The sequence below is a fragment of the Somniosus microcephalus genome, chromosome 7 (genome assembly GCF_052327205.1).
Source record: "Somniosus microcephalus isolate GS21.2 chromosome 7, FLI_Smic_1.0, whole genome shotgun sequence".
NCBI lineage: Eukaryota > Metazoa > Chordata > Chondrichthyes > Squaliformes > Somniosidae > Somniosus > Somniosus microcephalus.
The window spans coordinates 166,309,147-166,322,296 of NC_140993.1; the positions used below are offsets into that span (position 1 = coordinate 166,309,147).

At 45.5% G+C, this 13,150-nt stretch overlaps 1 protein-coding gene across 2 annotated transcripts in view; it reads left to right on the top strand.

Annotated features, from left to right (window-relative positions):
- LOC147114993 (cysteine-rich secretory protein LCCL domain-containing 1-like) overlaps positions 1–13,150 on the top strand; it is a 114,872-nt gene that overhangs the window by 71,010 nt on the left and 30,712 nt on the right. For both annotated transcript variants that reach the window (XM_085993187.1, XM_085993188.1), the window contains 3 exons: positions 7,589–7,632; positions 7,724–7,796; positions 11,700–11,775. In XM_085993187.1, coding sequence (XP_085849313.1) covers positions 7,589–7,632; positions 7,724–7,796; positions 11,700–11,775 — 193 coding nt within the window. The remainder of the gene's footprint in view (positions 1–7,588; positions 7,633–7,723; positions 7,797–11,699; positions 11,776–13,150) is intronic.

Sequence of the window (13,150 nt, forward strand, 5' to 3'; positions counted from 1 at the left end):
CCCCAATTGCAAACCATTTGTAAATCACAAAAAGAAGGCAGAGAAGTAGAGCTGCAGTTCCACACTGGGAGCGCAGGAGAGCTGAATTTTCACATAAATTACAATAATTGTAAGGTCCTTCCAGATATTTGTTCTATATAAGAAAACTAGTGGCCCTGAAAATGCATGGGTTGTGACCGTGGCAGTCATACATTAATTGAACTTGCTGGCGCGCTTCATCACTGACTGTGCCAGAGTTTGGAGGGGGACAAGGTGGATGAGACATTTACAGGGGGCTGGAAGATGCCAGTCCCATTATGAGTGCACCTTGTGAAATTCCAGAGCCTGCCGCCACAGAGGGAATTGTTCAAGCTCTCCCACACCACCGCCCCCACCGCCCCACTCGCCAAAACCACATGAAGTCACACCACCCTTCTGCAGATGTAATGTGTAGTGTATGTACCTTTAAGAGCCCCTGTGTACTGTAATACCGGTAGTGACCACTCGGGTATATAAGCCTGTATAGCGTCTTGTATCTTTTAGGTCACCTCCAGACTTTGTTCAGTAAACACCTGTTAAACCAACTTCTGCATTCCGTGTCTCCATTAACACACGGATACAACAGTGGCGACGAATTGGAAACGGACTTACCTGCAATTCGGCAGCACCTCAAGGAGATCGATTCCTCAGACGAAGGTCGAAGAAAAAAAAGAAAAAAAAAACTGTGGTTTCACCAGCTAGCTGGGCTGGTGCCAGGTACTGCACTAATCCTTCCTGGGCGGTGGGGCCGATCAACGAGTCGGAAGGCGGAGGCAAACAGAGACGGAGGGTGGAGCACTCGGGAGACGGCCGGCGCTGCAAAGCAGGTCGGCGTTCGGACCAAGCAGAGGGAGGGGAAAAGTCCCAGAGAGTCCGGCGGGAACGAGTCTCCAACTATTAAAAATATCTGTGTAAATATAAACTGCGGAGAACAGTGTTGTCAGCAGCAGCAGCGGCGGGAAAGCGCGGGAGACGCCATTTTTTCTCGGCAGGGAAGAAAGGAAAGCGCGGGAGGCGCCATTTTTGATTTTCAGGATGCCTAAGACTGGCAATATTACTGCTTTCAATAGTGATATAGAGGATTGGACCACATATGTGGAAAGAGTGGAGGTATATTGCACAGCGAATGAAGTAGAGGATGATAAAAAGGCATCGGTACTTCTAAATCTGATGGGCGCAAGGACATACGGGCTGTTACGAAACTTAATCACTCCAGCCAAACCGATGGACAAGAATTTTAAGGAGATTGTTGATACCCTACAGGAGCACTTAAACTCAACACCGCTGCTGATAGCGGAACGATTCAAATTCTTCAGGAGGAATCAGCACAAGAATGAAAGTAACGCTGATTACCTCACCGAATTAAGAAAGCTGTCCAAGCACTGCCAATTCGGGGCAGGACTGGCAGATTCTCTACGAGACAAATTCGTCTGCGGTCTCCTAAGTGAAGGAACACAGAAAAGGCTACTTTCTGAGAAAGATTTGACACTGGACAAGGCTTTCAGTGTGGCTGTATCATACGAAGCAGCAGCAAGAGGAGCGGCAGAGATACAGCAAAAGCCACCGGACTTCGGCACCCATGAAATGACACGGGGTTTAGAGAGATGTTATCGCTGCGGCAGATCCACCCATGACCAGAGGGACTGCTGGTTCAAGGACAAAGCATGCAGGCAATGCGGAAAGATGGGACACATTGCACGTGTATGCCGATCTGGAAGCATAAAATCCACTGACAGAAAAAAAATCAATAAGGAAAAGTACAGAAAGGTACAAATGATGACGGACAGTAGCTCCGAAGACCAGAAGAGCGATAGCGACGCCGGAAACAAGAGACTAAGCTGTCTCAAATTACATAATGGAATTGCCAAAGAAGATTACCAGACCATTTGGGTTACCCTCACGATAGCGGGGTCCCCAGTTAAAATGGAGCTAGATACAGGATCCGCTCTGACCATCATAAGTCGACGGGATTACGAGTGGCTATTTCCGCATATACCTTTGAAAGACACATCTATTATCTTGAAGACATATATGGGGCAGAAAGTATACCCCAGAGGGAATATAAGGGTGCCTGTTGTATACAACGGCAAGGAAATACAGAAGTTGTATTTATACATTCTGCAAGATGGTGGTCCACCGTTGTTGGGACGTGAATGGATCAGGAAGATACATTTAGACTGGCACTCCATTCAGGCACTGACGGTGACCAGTAAGAAAAAAAATGATGATGACGTCATACCTGAACGATTAAAAGACATCTTGGCTAACGCCAAAGAAGTGATTCAACAGGAACTAGGAACCTTGAAAGGCGTCACCACCTCAATAAAAGTGGAAGATGCGGCAATTCCCAAGTTTTTTAAGGCAAGGCCGGTGCCATACGCAATTCGTCCAGCAGTCGAGGCAGAGCTGGAGAATTTGGAAAAAGCAGGTGTGTTATCCAAGGTAGATTGGAGCGAGTGGGCAACACCCATCGTCCCGGTCATGAAGAAATCGTTGAATAATGATAAATCTGAAGAACAGAGAAAAATTCGCATCTGTGGGGACTTCAAGGTGACTGTAAACCCAGTCCTTCGCACGATACAGTATCCTCTTCCGAGGATAGAAGATATTTTCGCCTCACTATCCAGAGGGAAACGTTTCACCAAAATTGACTTGGCACAGGCATATCTACAGATGGAGGTTGAGGAGGCCTCTAAAAAGTATCTCACGATAAACACACACAAAGGCCTGTACCAGTACAATCGACTGGTTTTCGGAGTAGCATCAGCTCCAGCTATCTGGCAAAGAGCTATGGAGCAAGTCCTGCAAGGGATTCCGGGGACTCAATGCTACCTAGACGACATCCTTGTAACAGGAGAAAACGACAATGAGCACCTTGCCAATTTGGAGCAGGTGCTCACTAGGCTGAGAGAACGGGGCCTACGAGCAAATCGCCCCAAGTGCAAATTTTTCCAGAAACAAATATCATATTGTGGCCATATAATTAACGAAGAAGGGTTGCATAAGTCACCTGAAAAAATTGAAGCGGTCATAAAAGCCCCAGCACCTGGAAATGTCTCACAATTAAGGTCGTTCCTGGGATTGATAAATTACTATCATAAATTTTTACCAAACTTGTCAACTATTCTGCACCCTCTTAACACACTGCTACAAACTGGAGTAATTTGGAAGTGGAGCGAAGACTGTAAACGTGCCTTCCATAAATGCAAAGTCTTGATCACGTCCAAGGAAGTGTTGGCTCATTACAACCCATCACTGCCAATCAGACTGGTGTGCGATGCATCCCCTTACGGCGTAGGAGCGGCATTATCGCATAGATTCCCTGATGGCTCGGAGCGGCCGATAGCTTTTGCGTCACGCTCATTGAACTCAGCTGAGCGTAACTATGCCCAGATCGACAGGGAAGCACTCAGCCTGGTGTGGGGAGTGAAGAAATTCAACCATTACCTACACGGACAAAAATTTACCTTGTTGACTGACCATCAACCCCTCGTCTCCATATTCAACCCTAAAAAGGGCGCTCCCATTATGACAGCGCAAAGACTACAGAGGTGGTCCCTTTTCCTAGGGGCACATCAATATGACATAGAATACAAAGGATCAAAACAGCATGGTAATGCTGACGGGTTATTGCGCCTACCGTTGCCAACGGTAGAAGAGGCACCTACAGTGGACCCAGTGGAGATGTTCCACTCAACCATAGTGGAATGTCTACCAGTAACAAATTCTACCATTGAAAAGGAAACGAGAAATGACCCGACTCTCTCACGAGTCTACGATTTAACGGTGAAGGGATGGCCAGCACATGGCGAACCACTGTTGCCAGCATTCTCGCAAAGAAGAGAACAGCTGTCAGTGTGCCGAGGAACCTTGATGTGTGGATCCAGAGTGGTGATTCCACCCAAACTCCAGGATAAAGTACTAAAGGAGCTTCACGAGGGGCATCTGGGTGGAGTGAAAATGAAGAATCTACCCAGAGCGTTTGTGTGGTGGCCAGGTATCGATGGAGACATCGAAGAAATGACCAAGAGCTGTCTAGGATGCCAGAAGGTCCAAAACGCCCCACCACAAGCCCCTCTACATCCATGTGAGTGGCCCTCATCTCCATGGCAAAGGGTACATATCGACTTTGCTGGTCCATTTATGGACTCAATGTTCTTAATCGCGGTTGATGCACACTCCAAGTGGCCGGAGGTAATAAAGATGTCCTCCACCACCACGGAAAATACCATCACAGTATTAAGGACCATGTTTGCCAGGAATGGGCTGCCTGAACAGATCTGTTCTGATAATGGACCGCAATTTGTGTCCGAAGAATTCAGGAAGTTCTTAAAAAACAATGGGGTTAAGCACTACACGTCCGCCCCATACCATCCCGCCACCAATGGATTAGCTGAAAGGTTTGTCCAGACCTTCAAGAAGGCCATAATGGCCATGGGTAATGAAGACATAAATCTACAACATAAGGTAGATAACTTCTTGTTTGCGTACAGGAATGCAACACGTGGTTACAAACCAAACTCCCGCCATGATGTTTTTCAATAGAAGACTAAGATGCCGGCTGGATTTGATCAAGCCAAACATCAGAAGGGACGTAGAGAACCGGCAATTTCAAGGCATGAATGAAAGGCCAACTAGAACCTTCCAGATAGGTCTACAAGTTTTGGCCTGGGACTACCGTACCGAGAAATGGCAGCCTGGAACTATTTGCACACGACTAGGACCGCTGATGTATACCGTGGACATTGGTGAAAGCATAATAAGGCGCCATGCTGACCAGATCATAGAGTCATCCGAAAAGGGACAACCTACACCACAACTCTATACGCCTAATGATGAAGCAGAGATACCCATAGTATCTACCTCCGATCCGTTAATACTGGAACCAGATGAACCCGACACTGGCATTCAAGCCGAATCGACCTTGCCAAAAGAACCTACTACACCACCGAAAACTACTACACCACCGAGGCGTTATCCGGACCGAGTCAGGAAGCCTCCTGAGAGATTGACTTATAATTGATTAACTGCAGCAAATGTGTAGATTATTGTTCTTGTAAACATGTTAATTAATGATTACTTAAAATGTTATGTACTAATTATCTAAAAGGGGAGGAATTGTCGTGTATGTACCTTTAAGAGCCCCTGTGTACTGTAATACCGGTAGTGACCACTCGGGTATATAAGCCTGTATAGCGTCTTGTATCTTTTAGTTCACCTCCAGACTTTGTTCAGTAAACACCTGTTAAACCAACTCCTGCATTCCGTGTCTCCATTAACACACGGATACAACATAATGCAGACCCACCTCCTCAGCTTTCTGTTTATAGGAACCAAATCTAAAATTTAAAAAACAAATTCTGTACCTTCAGGGGTCCAGGCTACTTCCTGAGCTTGAACCCCCTTCCCCCCATGGGGCCCATTTCTGCCTTTCTGGAAGCTGGTACACCTCATATCTTGAGGCGTTCCAGTCTCCACTCCTCCGCTGGGTCCCTTAAATGCTGGGGAACCAGGAAATCCCAGTCCAGGGAGCCTTGGTTCCAACCCACGCCCCCCATCCGGGTCACCCCCCTGTAACATACCATTATACATGTCTGCCATTCTAATAGTAATCTTTTCCCCACAGCATTTTACAGCTTTATTTAGTCATTAGTTGATCTTCTGTGGTGTTGCATAAGACGAAGGGCACGTTTCTGGTTTGGCAGGGTTAATTGAATGAAGGCAGGGGAGGGGAGTGAAGGTAGATAGGAGGTGGAGGAAGGAGAGGGAGAGAAGACAGGAGAATGGTGGCAAAGTTGAGGTGGGGGAGGTGACTGGTGACTGGATAAGAGGAAGATGAAGCAGGAGGTGTTGAAAGGGAGTGCGGAAATGACGATGGGGAGAGAGAAGGGTGGAGAGGAGAAGTCAGAGGAGGGGAAAGAGTGGAGAGGAGGGACAGGGATGAGGACAGTATGGGAGAGGAGGAGAGAGGAATGGGGAGAGGAGTGGAGGTGCAGGCAGAGAGGGTCGAAATGGGGAGAGACAAAGAAGGAAGAGGAGAATGGGGAAGGGAGGAGGGAAGGAGGAGAGAGGCAGGGAGGAGAGGGGATAGGAAAGAAGAAATGGAGAGAAAGGATGAAGGCAGACAGAGAGAGAGGAGAAGGAGTGGGAGATAAGGTGTAAAGCAAGAGGGGAGATGCTGAGGAAAGGGAGGGAAGAGATGGCGGGGAGAGAAGGAGGGGAGAAGAAGGGAAGGGGAGAGTGAGCGAAAGGGGATAGACTGGAGTATTCTAGGGTTTTAGAAGGGAAAGGAAGGTCAGAGATGAGACAGTAATTGGAGAAGATTGATGGGTCAATGGTCAGTTTTTTGAGGAGGAGGTGATGATAGCGGTTTTAAAGGTAGACTGACAGTGCCTGTGGAAAGTAGCTTATAAATATAGGACATCCACTGCAGCACCAGAAGAGAGAAGGCCACTGTTAAAGGGGGTAGAAGCATGTGAAGATCAGGAACATAATTGAAGTTTAAGTCTCAGACTGAACCAAGGTTTAAACAAGTTGGCCCCTAAATTCCATGGGGGAATCTACTGGTCCCCTGCTATAGATTCAGTGGGAGACTGGCAGAATCCCTAAGGATATGAGGAGACCCAATTGATGTTGGATCTTTGTCGTTCCTGCCACAACTTCCCATCCCCACTTACAAGGCAAATAACGGGCGGGGATGGGGACTCAGTCAGGAGTTCCCACTGCTGGGCTTCAGTCGGGACCTGTTGTTTCAGTGGTGCTAGTATGCTGAGATAGATGAGGCATGCTGGCCTCCACAAGAGTGCATGTAGGCCTCACCAACGGAGTCCTGGCCTGGTAAGTGACAGGACATTGAGGGGGCAGACAGCAGCCTTCCCTGTTGGGGTGAGGGGATGAAAATCTAGGTTGGGACGAGGATGCAGCAGTAGGCTTCCCTGCCCAATTTTGCTTGATATCCCACCATTATACCACTCAAGTATTGTTCTGTTTGTAACTGTGAAACTCCAGAGCCTGCCGCCACAGAGGGAATTGTTCAAGCTCTCCCACACCACCGCCCCCCCCCCCACTGCCCCACTCACTGAAACCCCATGCAGTCACACCACCCTTCTGCAGATGTAATGCAGACCCACCTCCTCAGCTTTCTGTTTATAGGAGCCAAATCTAACATTTAAAAAACAAATTATGTACCTTCAGGGGTCCAGGCTACTTCCCGAGTTTGATCCCCCTTAACAAAACATGAAGTATGGAAAGTATTGAATACCACTGTTAAATGTTTTAAGATCTGTAATGTAAGCCGTTAGCTTTGATAATACTACCTCAGCAATACATTCATCACAACATCAGAATAATCTGTATCTGCAAAAAATTAAAGGCAGCTACTCTCTAATATGCAGTTAACAATATTTAGAATGAAAAACATCTTGCAGTACAGTGGTTTTTAGTATTACTAAAGTAGTTATTTTATAGCTGAATTGCTTCAAAAATTATTCCCTTCAATCCACTAGATTTATAATTTGAAGATCTGCATTCCTCGCTATAACAAACTTACACATTTCTTCTTTTGTTTTAGTAAATATAAAGCTGCCAATTCATTTATTGTCTCTAAAGTAACAGGTTAGTTCTTTTAAAGCATATTTTAAACATTTTAATTTAGTTTATTGCAGTTATATGTATTTTAATTATTAACTATAACTTTTTTCTTTAGTCCGATCTGCTAACTGCCAGACAAGAGGACACCAAATATGCACATTCAAAAAACCAACTTCACATTGTCCGAGGTAACTGAGAATGAATGATGTACTGATTCATATTGATCATCATTCTAAAAATGTATTCTACACTGTGTCCACATTATTGCTTCGCCCCCCCACCCCCTCCCTAATCTTAGCTTTCCCATTCTCTGTGCTGTGTCTCCAACAGTACTCTTCCTGGAGTTGTGCTGCCAGGGTCACTGGATCTGATTTCTGGGAAGTGCACAAAAGTGAAGCTGCTGAACATAGTATCCAGTTTTCCTTTGCTCATTCTGGAAAAGCACCTCACTTTTCAGCATCTCAGTCAGGCAGCTTTGTCGAGATTGATGACTCAAAAAATGGGAATTAAACAAGAGAATTTACAGGTTAAAATGCTGAGTATTAAGGGGGAAAAATGTGGTTGCTTTGCGCCTCCAATTAGTGCCCCTTGGGGGCACTAACGTGGCACAAGGCACTAATGCCTGGGCACGGCGCTACTGACACCTCCCGCGAAATTCAGCGGGAGGTTAGCGGCGGCTGTAGCCGGTAGCACCCCGCGGCGCTGCGCCTCGCCGTGTGCTGTGCCCTGCTCGCACCTCGGCCGCAAACTTGGCTCGCGCCCCCTGACCTACCGCCAGACGGTATGTCCGACAGGGTCAGGGTGGCGTTTTCGCGGCTGGGGCAGCACAAATTAAAGGGCAGGTGCCGGGCGGACATTTTTTTTGGGCCACCTGCCAGCACTTGCCCCCTCCCGCCTCCTCCTGCGGGGTGCCGGCCGCGATCAGTCAGCCCGGCACTCTTCTTGGTCCAGCAGGGCCCTGGTGCTGCTCCTCCCCTTTAATCAGGGGAGGGAGGCCTGCAATACTGCGGTGCTACATGCCAATGCGGGTGGCGCTACTGTATGTAGTGCCGCGCTATTCAATGGGAGCGACCCAAGAGGGAGGGGGAGCGCTTCCAGTAGCGCCCCGCCTCCTGCTTGGGGCGCTACCATTCAATTTCAGGCACAGGGGCGCTAACTTTTTCAGGGCGCTACGAAGTCAGCGCCCCAAAGAGGGCACGAGCCAGTTTTCCCCCCCCAATATATCTACTACTAAATCATGTATATTTTAAATTATTCATTTTTGTTGTTGTGTGGGGAGCATAGAGACTGGTGAACATGGTTAAAATGGAAATTAATGGGTTCAGTTTGTCAGTATATAACCAAAATGTTTCACTTCACTCCTGCATGTTGCTCTGTTATTGTCACTGTTTAGTGGTTAATGATCTTACATTTGGATCCAGACTACTTTTCTTATATTCAGCAATATTATGCTGTTACTAGTATGATGGCTCCAACATTTCTGTGAGGTGGGGAGGACGTGGGGGAGCGCAGCAGCGCTAGGAAAACCCGGCAAGGCCGGGGACATGGAGCTCCTGCTGAATTTAACAGCATGGCCTCATTATAATGTTATTCTTCTATTTCCCGCTCAGCAGCTAGTCAAATTGACAGGCTGGCCAGCTGTCAGGCGGGTAAAGCAGTGTCAGGAAGTCGCAGCCAGGGACCCTTAGTGATGGACCCCAGCAGTCGGGAGGGGAGCAGACTTCAGATCGGGTCTTGGAGAGGCAGGGCGGTCAGTGGTTGCCGAAGGTCTCCTTGAGGCGCCGGGGAGAGCACTCCTGCTCCTCCTAGACCACAAGGAGTGCTGAAAAAGGCACTTACCTTCTGGAACTGGCAGCTCCCTTCTCCATTTCACTGCCGAGTTTCCTGAGCCTTGGAAAATACGACCGGCAGCTGTTAACTTTAAATCAGGCACCCAATTGCACTATGGGAGCCTGATTTAAATATGTTAATGAAGTGTCCCACCTCTCCAAGATGGGACCCTCGCATGCCACGCTATAAATGGCGGCAGGTGCATACGTGTTGGGTTGGGTTGCATTTTTAAGTTTTTTAGGGTTTAACCCTCCACTCCCCACCCCCCACCCCGACCTCCGCCTGCCCGTCGTGGGTGGGTTAACGTCCAGACCGATGTGTTTCAAACTGCAGCAAACGAATTTATTTACATTGTAATAATGTTACAAACAAAGAGCCATGTTGTTCGCTTTTCTTCTCTTACTGCCTGCGTCTAGCAAACAAAGCCAAATCAAGATGGTGCAACTTCACTGCAAGGTTTCTGTACAAACTAACTTTGTCAAGCAGTGAATTGTTTCTAATCTAATTTAAGTGTTGAATATTTCTTTCATCCACCTCTGGTCAGTTAAAGCTTGACTCAAAAGACACAGTTATCTGTCCTGAAAGAACAAAAGGGAAGGTCTGTGATAGGGTGGAAGGCAGGAGGGATTAAGTGACAAAAGGTATCATTCCCGTTTGTTCTTTCCTCCCTTCCCCCCTTTCTCTGCCCCTACACTTGCTTAAAATCTGTTACATCTCTAACTATTTCCAGTTCTGACAAAGGTCATCGACCTGAAACGTTAACTCTGTTTCTCTCTCCACAGATGCTGCCTGACCTGCTGAGTATTTCCAGCATTTTCTGTTTTTATTTCCTATAGGAAACCTTGTTTCACTGATTAGGATAGTGTTGTTGAAATCCATACTGAATATTAGGTTGAAGGGTGTGTGATGCAATATTACAAGTGATTACTTCTGAGTGACTATAAGAGTAAGCTTGAGGTTTGGATTAGGAATCACCTATGGATGCTTCAAAAACTACAAAGCGCTGGATTTGATCATTCCTGTCTTATATCTTTTTCTTCCTGCTTCATGAAAATTTAAACAAGCATTTAAAATAAAGAGCTTTGCTTAGTTTCTATTCTTTTTGAATGAAATGTGTGGGTAAAGTGATAAGGGAGAATCCTTGAAAGCATTAAATGGGCCATCTTGGCTCAGTGTCAAAAAAAAATGAGCAGTGTTCCCTTTTACCTATGGCATCCGCAGGGGGCGGTTTCTCTTTAAACAGCACTGAATGCTGCATGCCTTCTTCAGCGCAATGAGAGGTACAAACTACAGCACAGTACAAACAAAATAGTTAACTTGCACTGTTTTACACCCACACCCTCCTCCCTTCTCCTCCAATCCCTTAAAACCCAAAGTCCGATCAAACCACAAACTTCCCCGTCGCAGTCGGCAGGCTCCCCCACAAATGAATGAACAATTTGCCGAACCCTTTCTCCATCTGTAGAAATTTTGCGAGCTGGACCCAGAGCTGATTTAAAAGATTACTTCCATAGATAGGTTCCGGAGGTTTGCTTGTGTCACTTTGATGCACTTTAAATGACAAGAGCTTGCTCCACAAGAGCTGAATGAAATGCTGCAACATTGATTGGTGAGCAGGTGGCAGGTAAATTGTTGTAATAAATACAGCAACTATTCCGTACATGGGCTACAGGTTGACTAATTTCTTCCTCGTTCTCCTTAAGTGCAAGCGGTAACAGACACGACCTTTGGCCTCCTGCTCAGCTTAGAGCTGGAAAGAGTGCGTTACACCCCACATTCTCCGCACCGCTGATGTAAATTAGTAGGCAGCACCAAAAATACCAGTGCTGCCTGCACTTTCTCTGCGGGCAGCCGTTAGACTTGGACGGCGCTGTTATCGGCTGGTTTCCGACCTGCTCGAATTTCTAGGCCCAAGAGTATGGCAGATTATGAGGAACTAGGACTAGGTCCCCATAGGAGTTCTAAGACTTGAAAAAGAGCATCAAGTGAAGACAAGGACATTACCATGTCTTAATATAAATATGAAGAACGTATATAGGAATGATTTTAAAAGTAAATTGTTAAGAATATCACTTAAGTAAAGGTGACACTCATTTGGGTAGGAAATGTCCCAAAGCATTTTGTTTGAGGATTTCCTTTTGACAAAATATATTATTTTGACAGTGAAAATCATATAACAATATCCACATGGCTGCCCCTGCTTGCGTCAGTTTTACTTAAACCGAACTATTGAACCGATGTATTTTGCTCTCTAATTTCAGAATGTATTGTCCACAAAATTGTATGCAGGAAAATCCACATCTGGCTCGGGTAATTGGAACCCGCTTCTACTCCGATGTAAGTAGCTGGAATACATCTTGCTAGGGGATTTGTTTCAGTTATTGTATGAAGTTCTCAGTATTGTATCATAGTTAATGCACTTTATATATAACGGGAATCCAATTAACAGTTTTCTCTGCACTACGTGAGAGGCTAGACATCATCTCCGTCTCCGCTGATGGATGTTATGACGCTGATTCATTTTTTAACATATGTCATTATCAAACACTTGTTGAATTACAAATTTCACACAAGACATGCACTGTGGAACATTAAAGTTTATTGGATTATTTGTGAGTTTTCACCAAACCAGATAGAAGCACTACCGACCGGAATACAGGCCAGAGACAGGGTAATGACATCGTAGTGCTGATTCTCCAACCTATGCTGCCTTGGAACGCAGCTCCCTGATAGCAGAGCATGAGTAATAAATTTAGCATCAATATGCCAAATAAGCCTGATGACAACACTGTAATGGGGTTTAAAAAAAACCTTATAACTGATTCAATGAACAGAGAAATAGTGAGTGAGGAAACCCGGATAAACCAATAACTGTAATTCTTGAGTTAACCACTGCTGTCAACTGTCTGCTGTACACAAGATTTTACTTTGCTTGCATCTGACCAATAGTCAAAGTTTTCAAACTCTACCCCATTGAAAAGAAATGTAGCAGTTTGTTCCCAGGCAATATGCACTCATGCACTCAAACATTTGCTGTGGTTTTTGGAAAATTCCAGCTTATAATTTTTAAAAATACTTTGTGATGCCATAAATTGTTCCTACAATGTATTCTAGGAAGGATGCCACCACTGGTACCAACTAGTGCTCTGCATCTGGGCTACAACTCTTTCCAGAGAGCTTGGACTCAAAAACCAAACCGATATTTATTTATTATTAATTTTGTTTGCCAAAATTCTGTGGAAAGTTTTACAGTACAGGTACAGAGAACAAGGGAGCCACAGTGATGCCATCCTTTCCAGCATGAATTCAATGAAGGAAAGTAAGTCATATCCATGGGTGGCGAAAACATGTAATGTTGCAAGTGGGAGTTCCACATTACAACATCATGGGTGAGAAATTGAAATTTACCATTTAAAAACGAAATGGAGGTAAATTTTCACCTTTAATGTTTTTGTTTTACCTTTAGCGTTCTTGATGCAAAGCTTTACTCAATGTGCAGGATTTTATGTCCATTACAATTGAGTGTGCTCAGATTCTCGATATACATTTGCAGCACATGAAGCTTTGCACCAGAAGTGCAAAAAATAACCACTTACCCCACGGTAAAGTTTCCCTTTTAAATCTAAGAAGGTATCAATCATACACCTATACAATAATACTGTACAATAGTAATGTGTAAAGCAAATAAGACTTTGATGACATTTAAACTAAA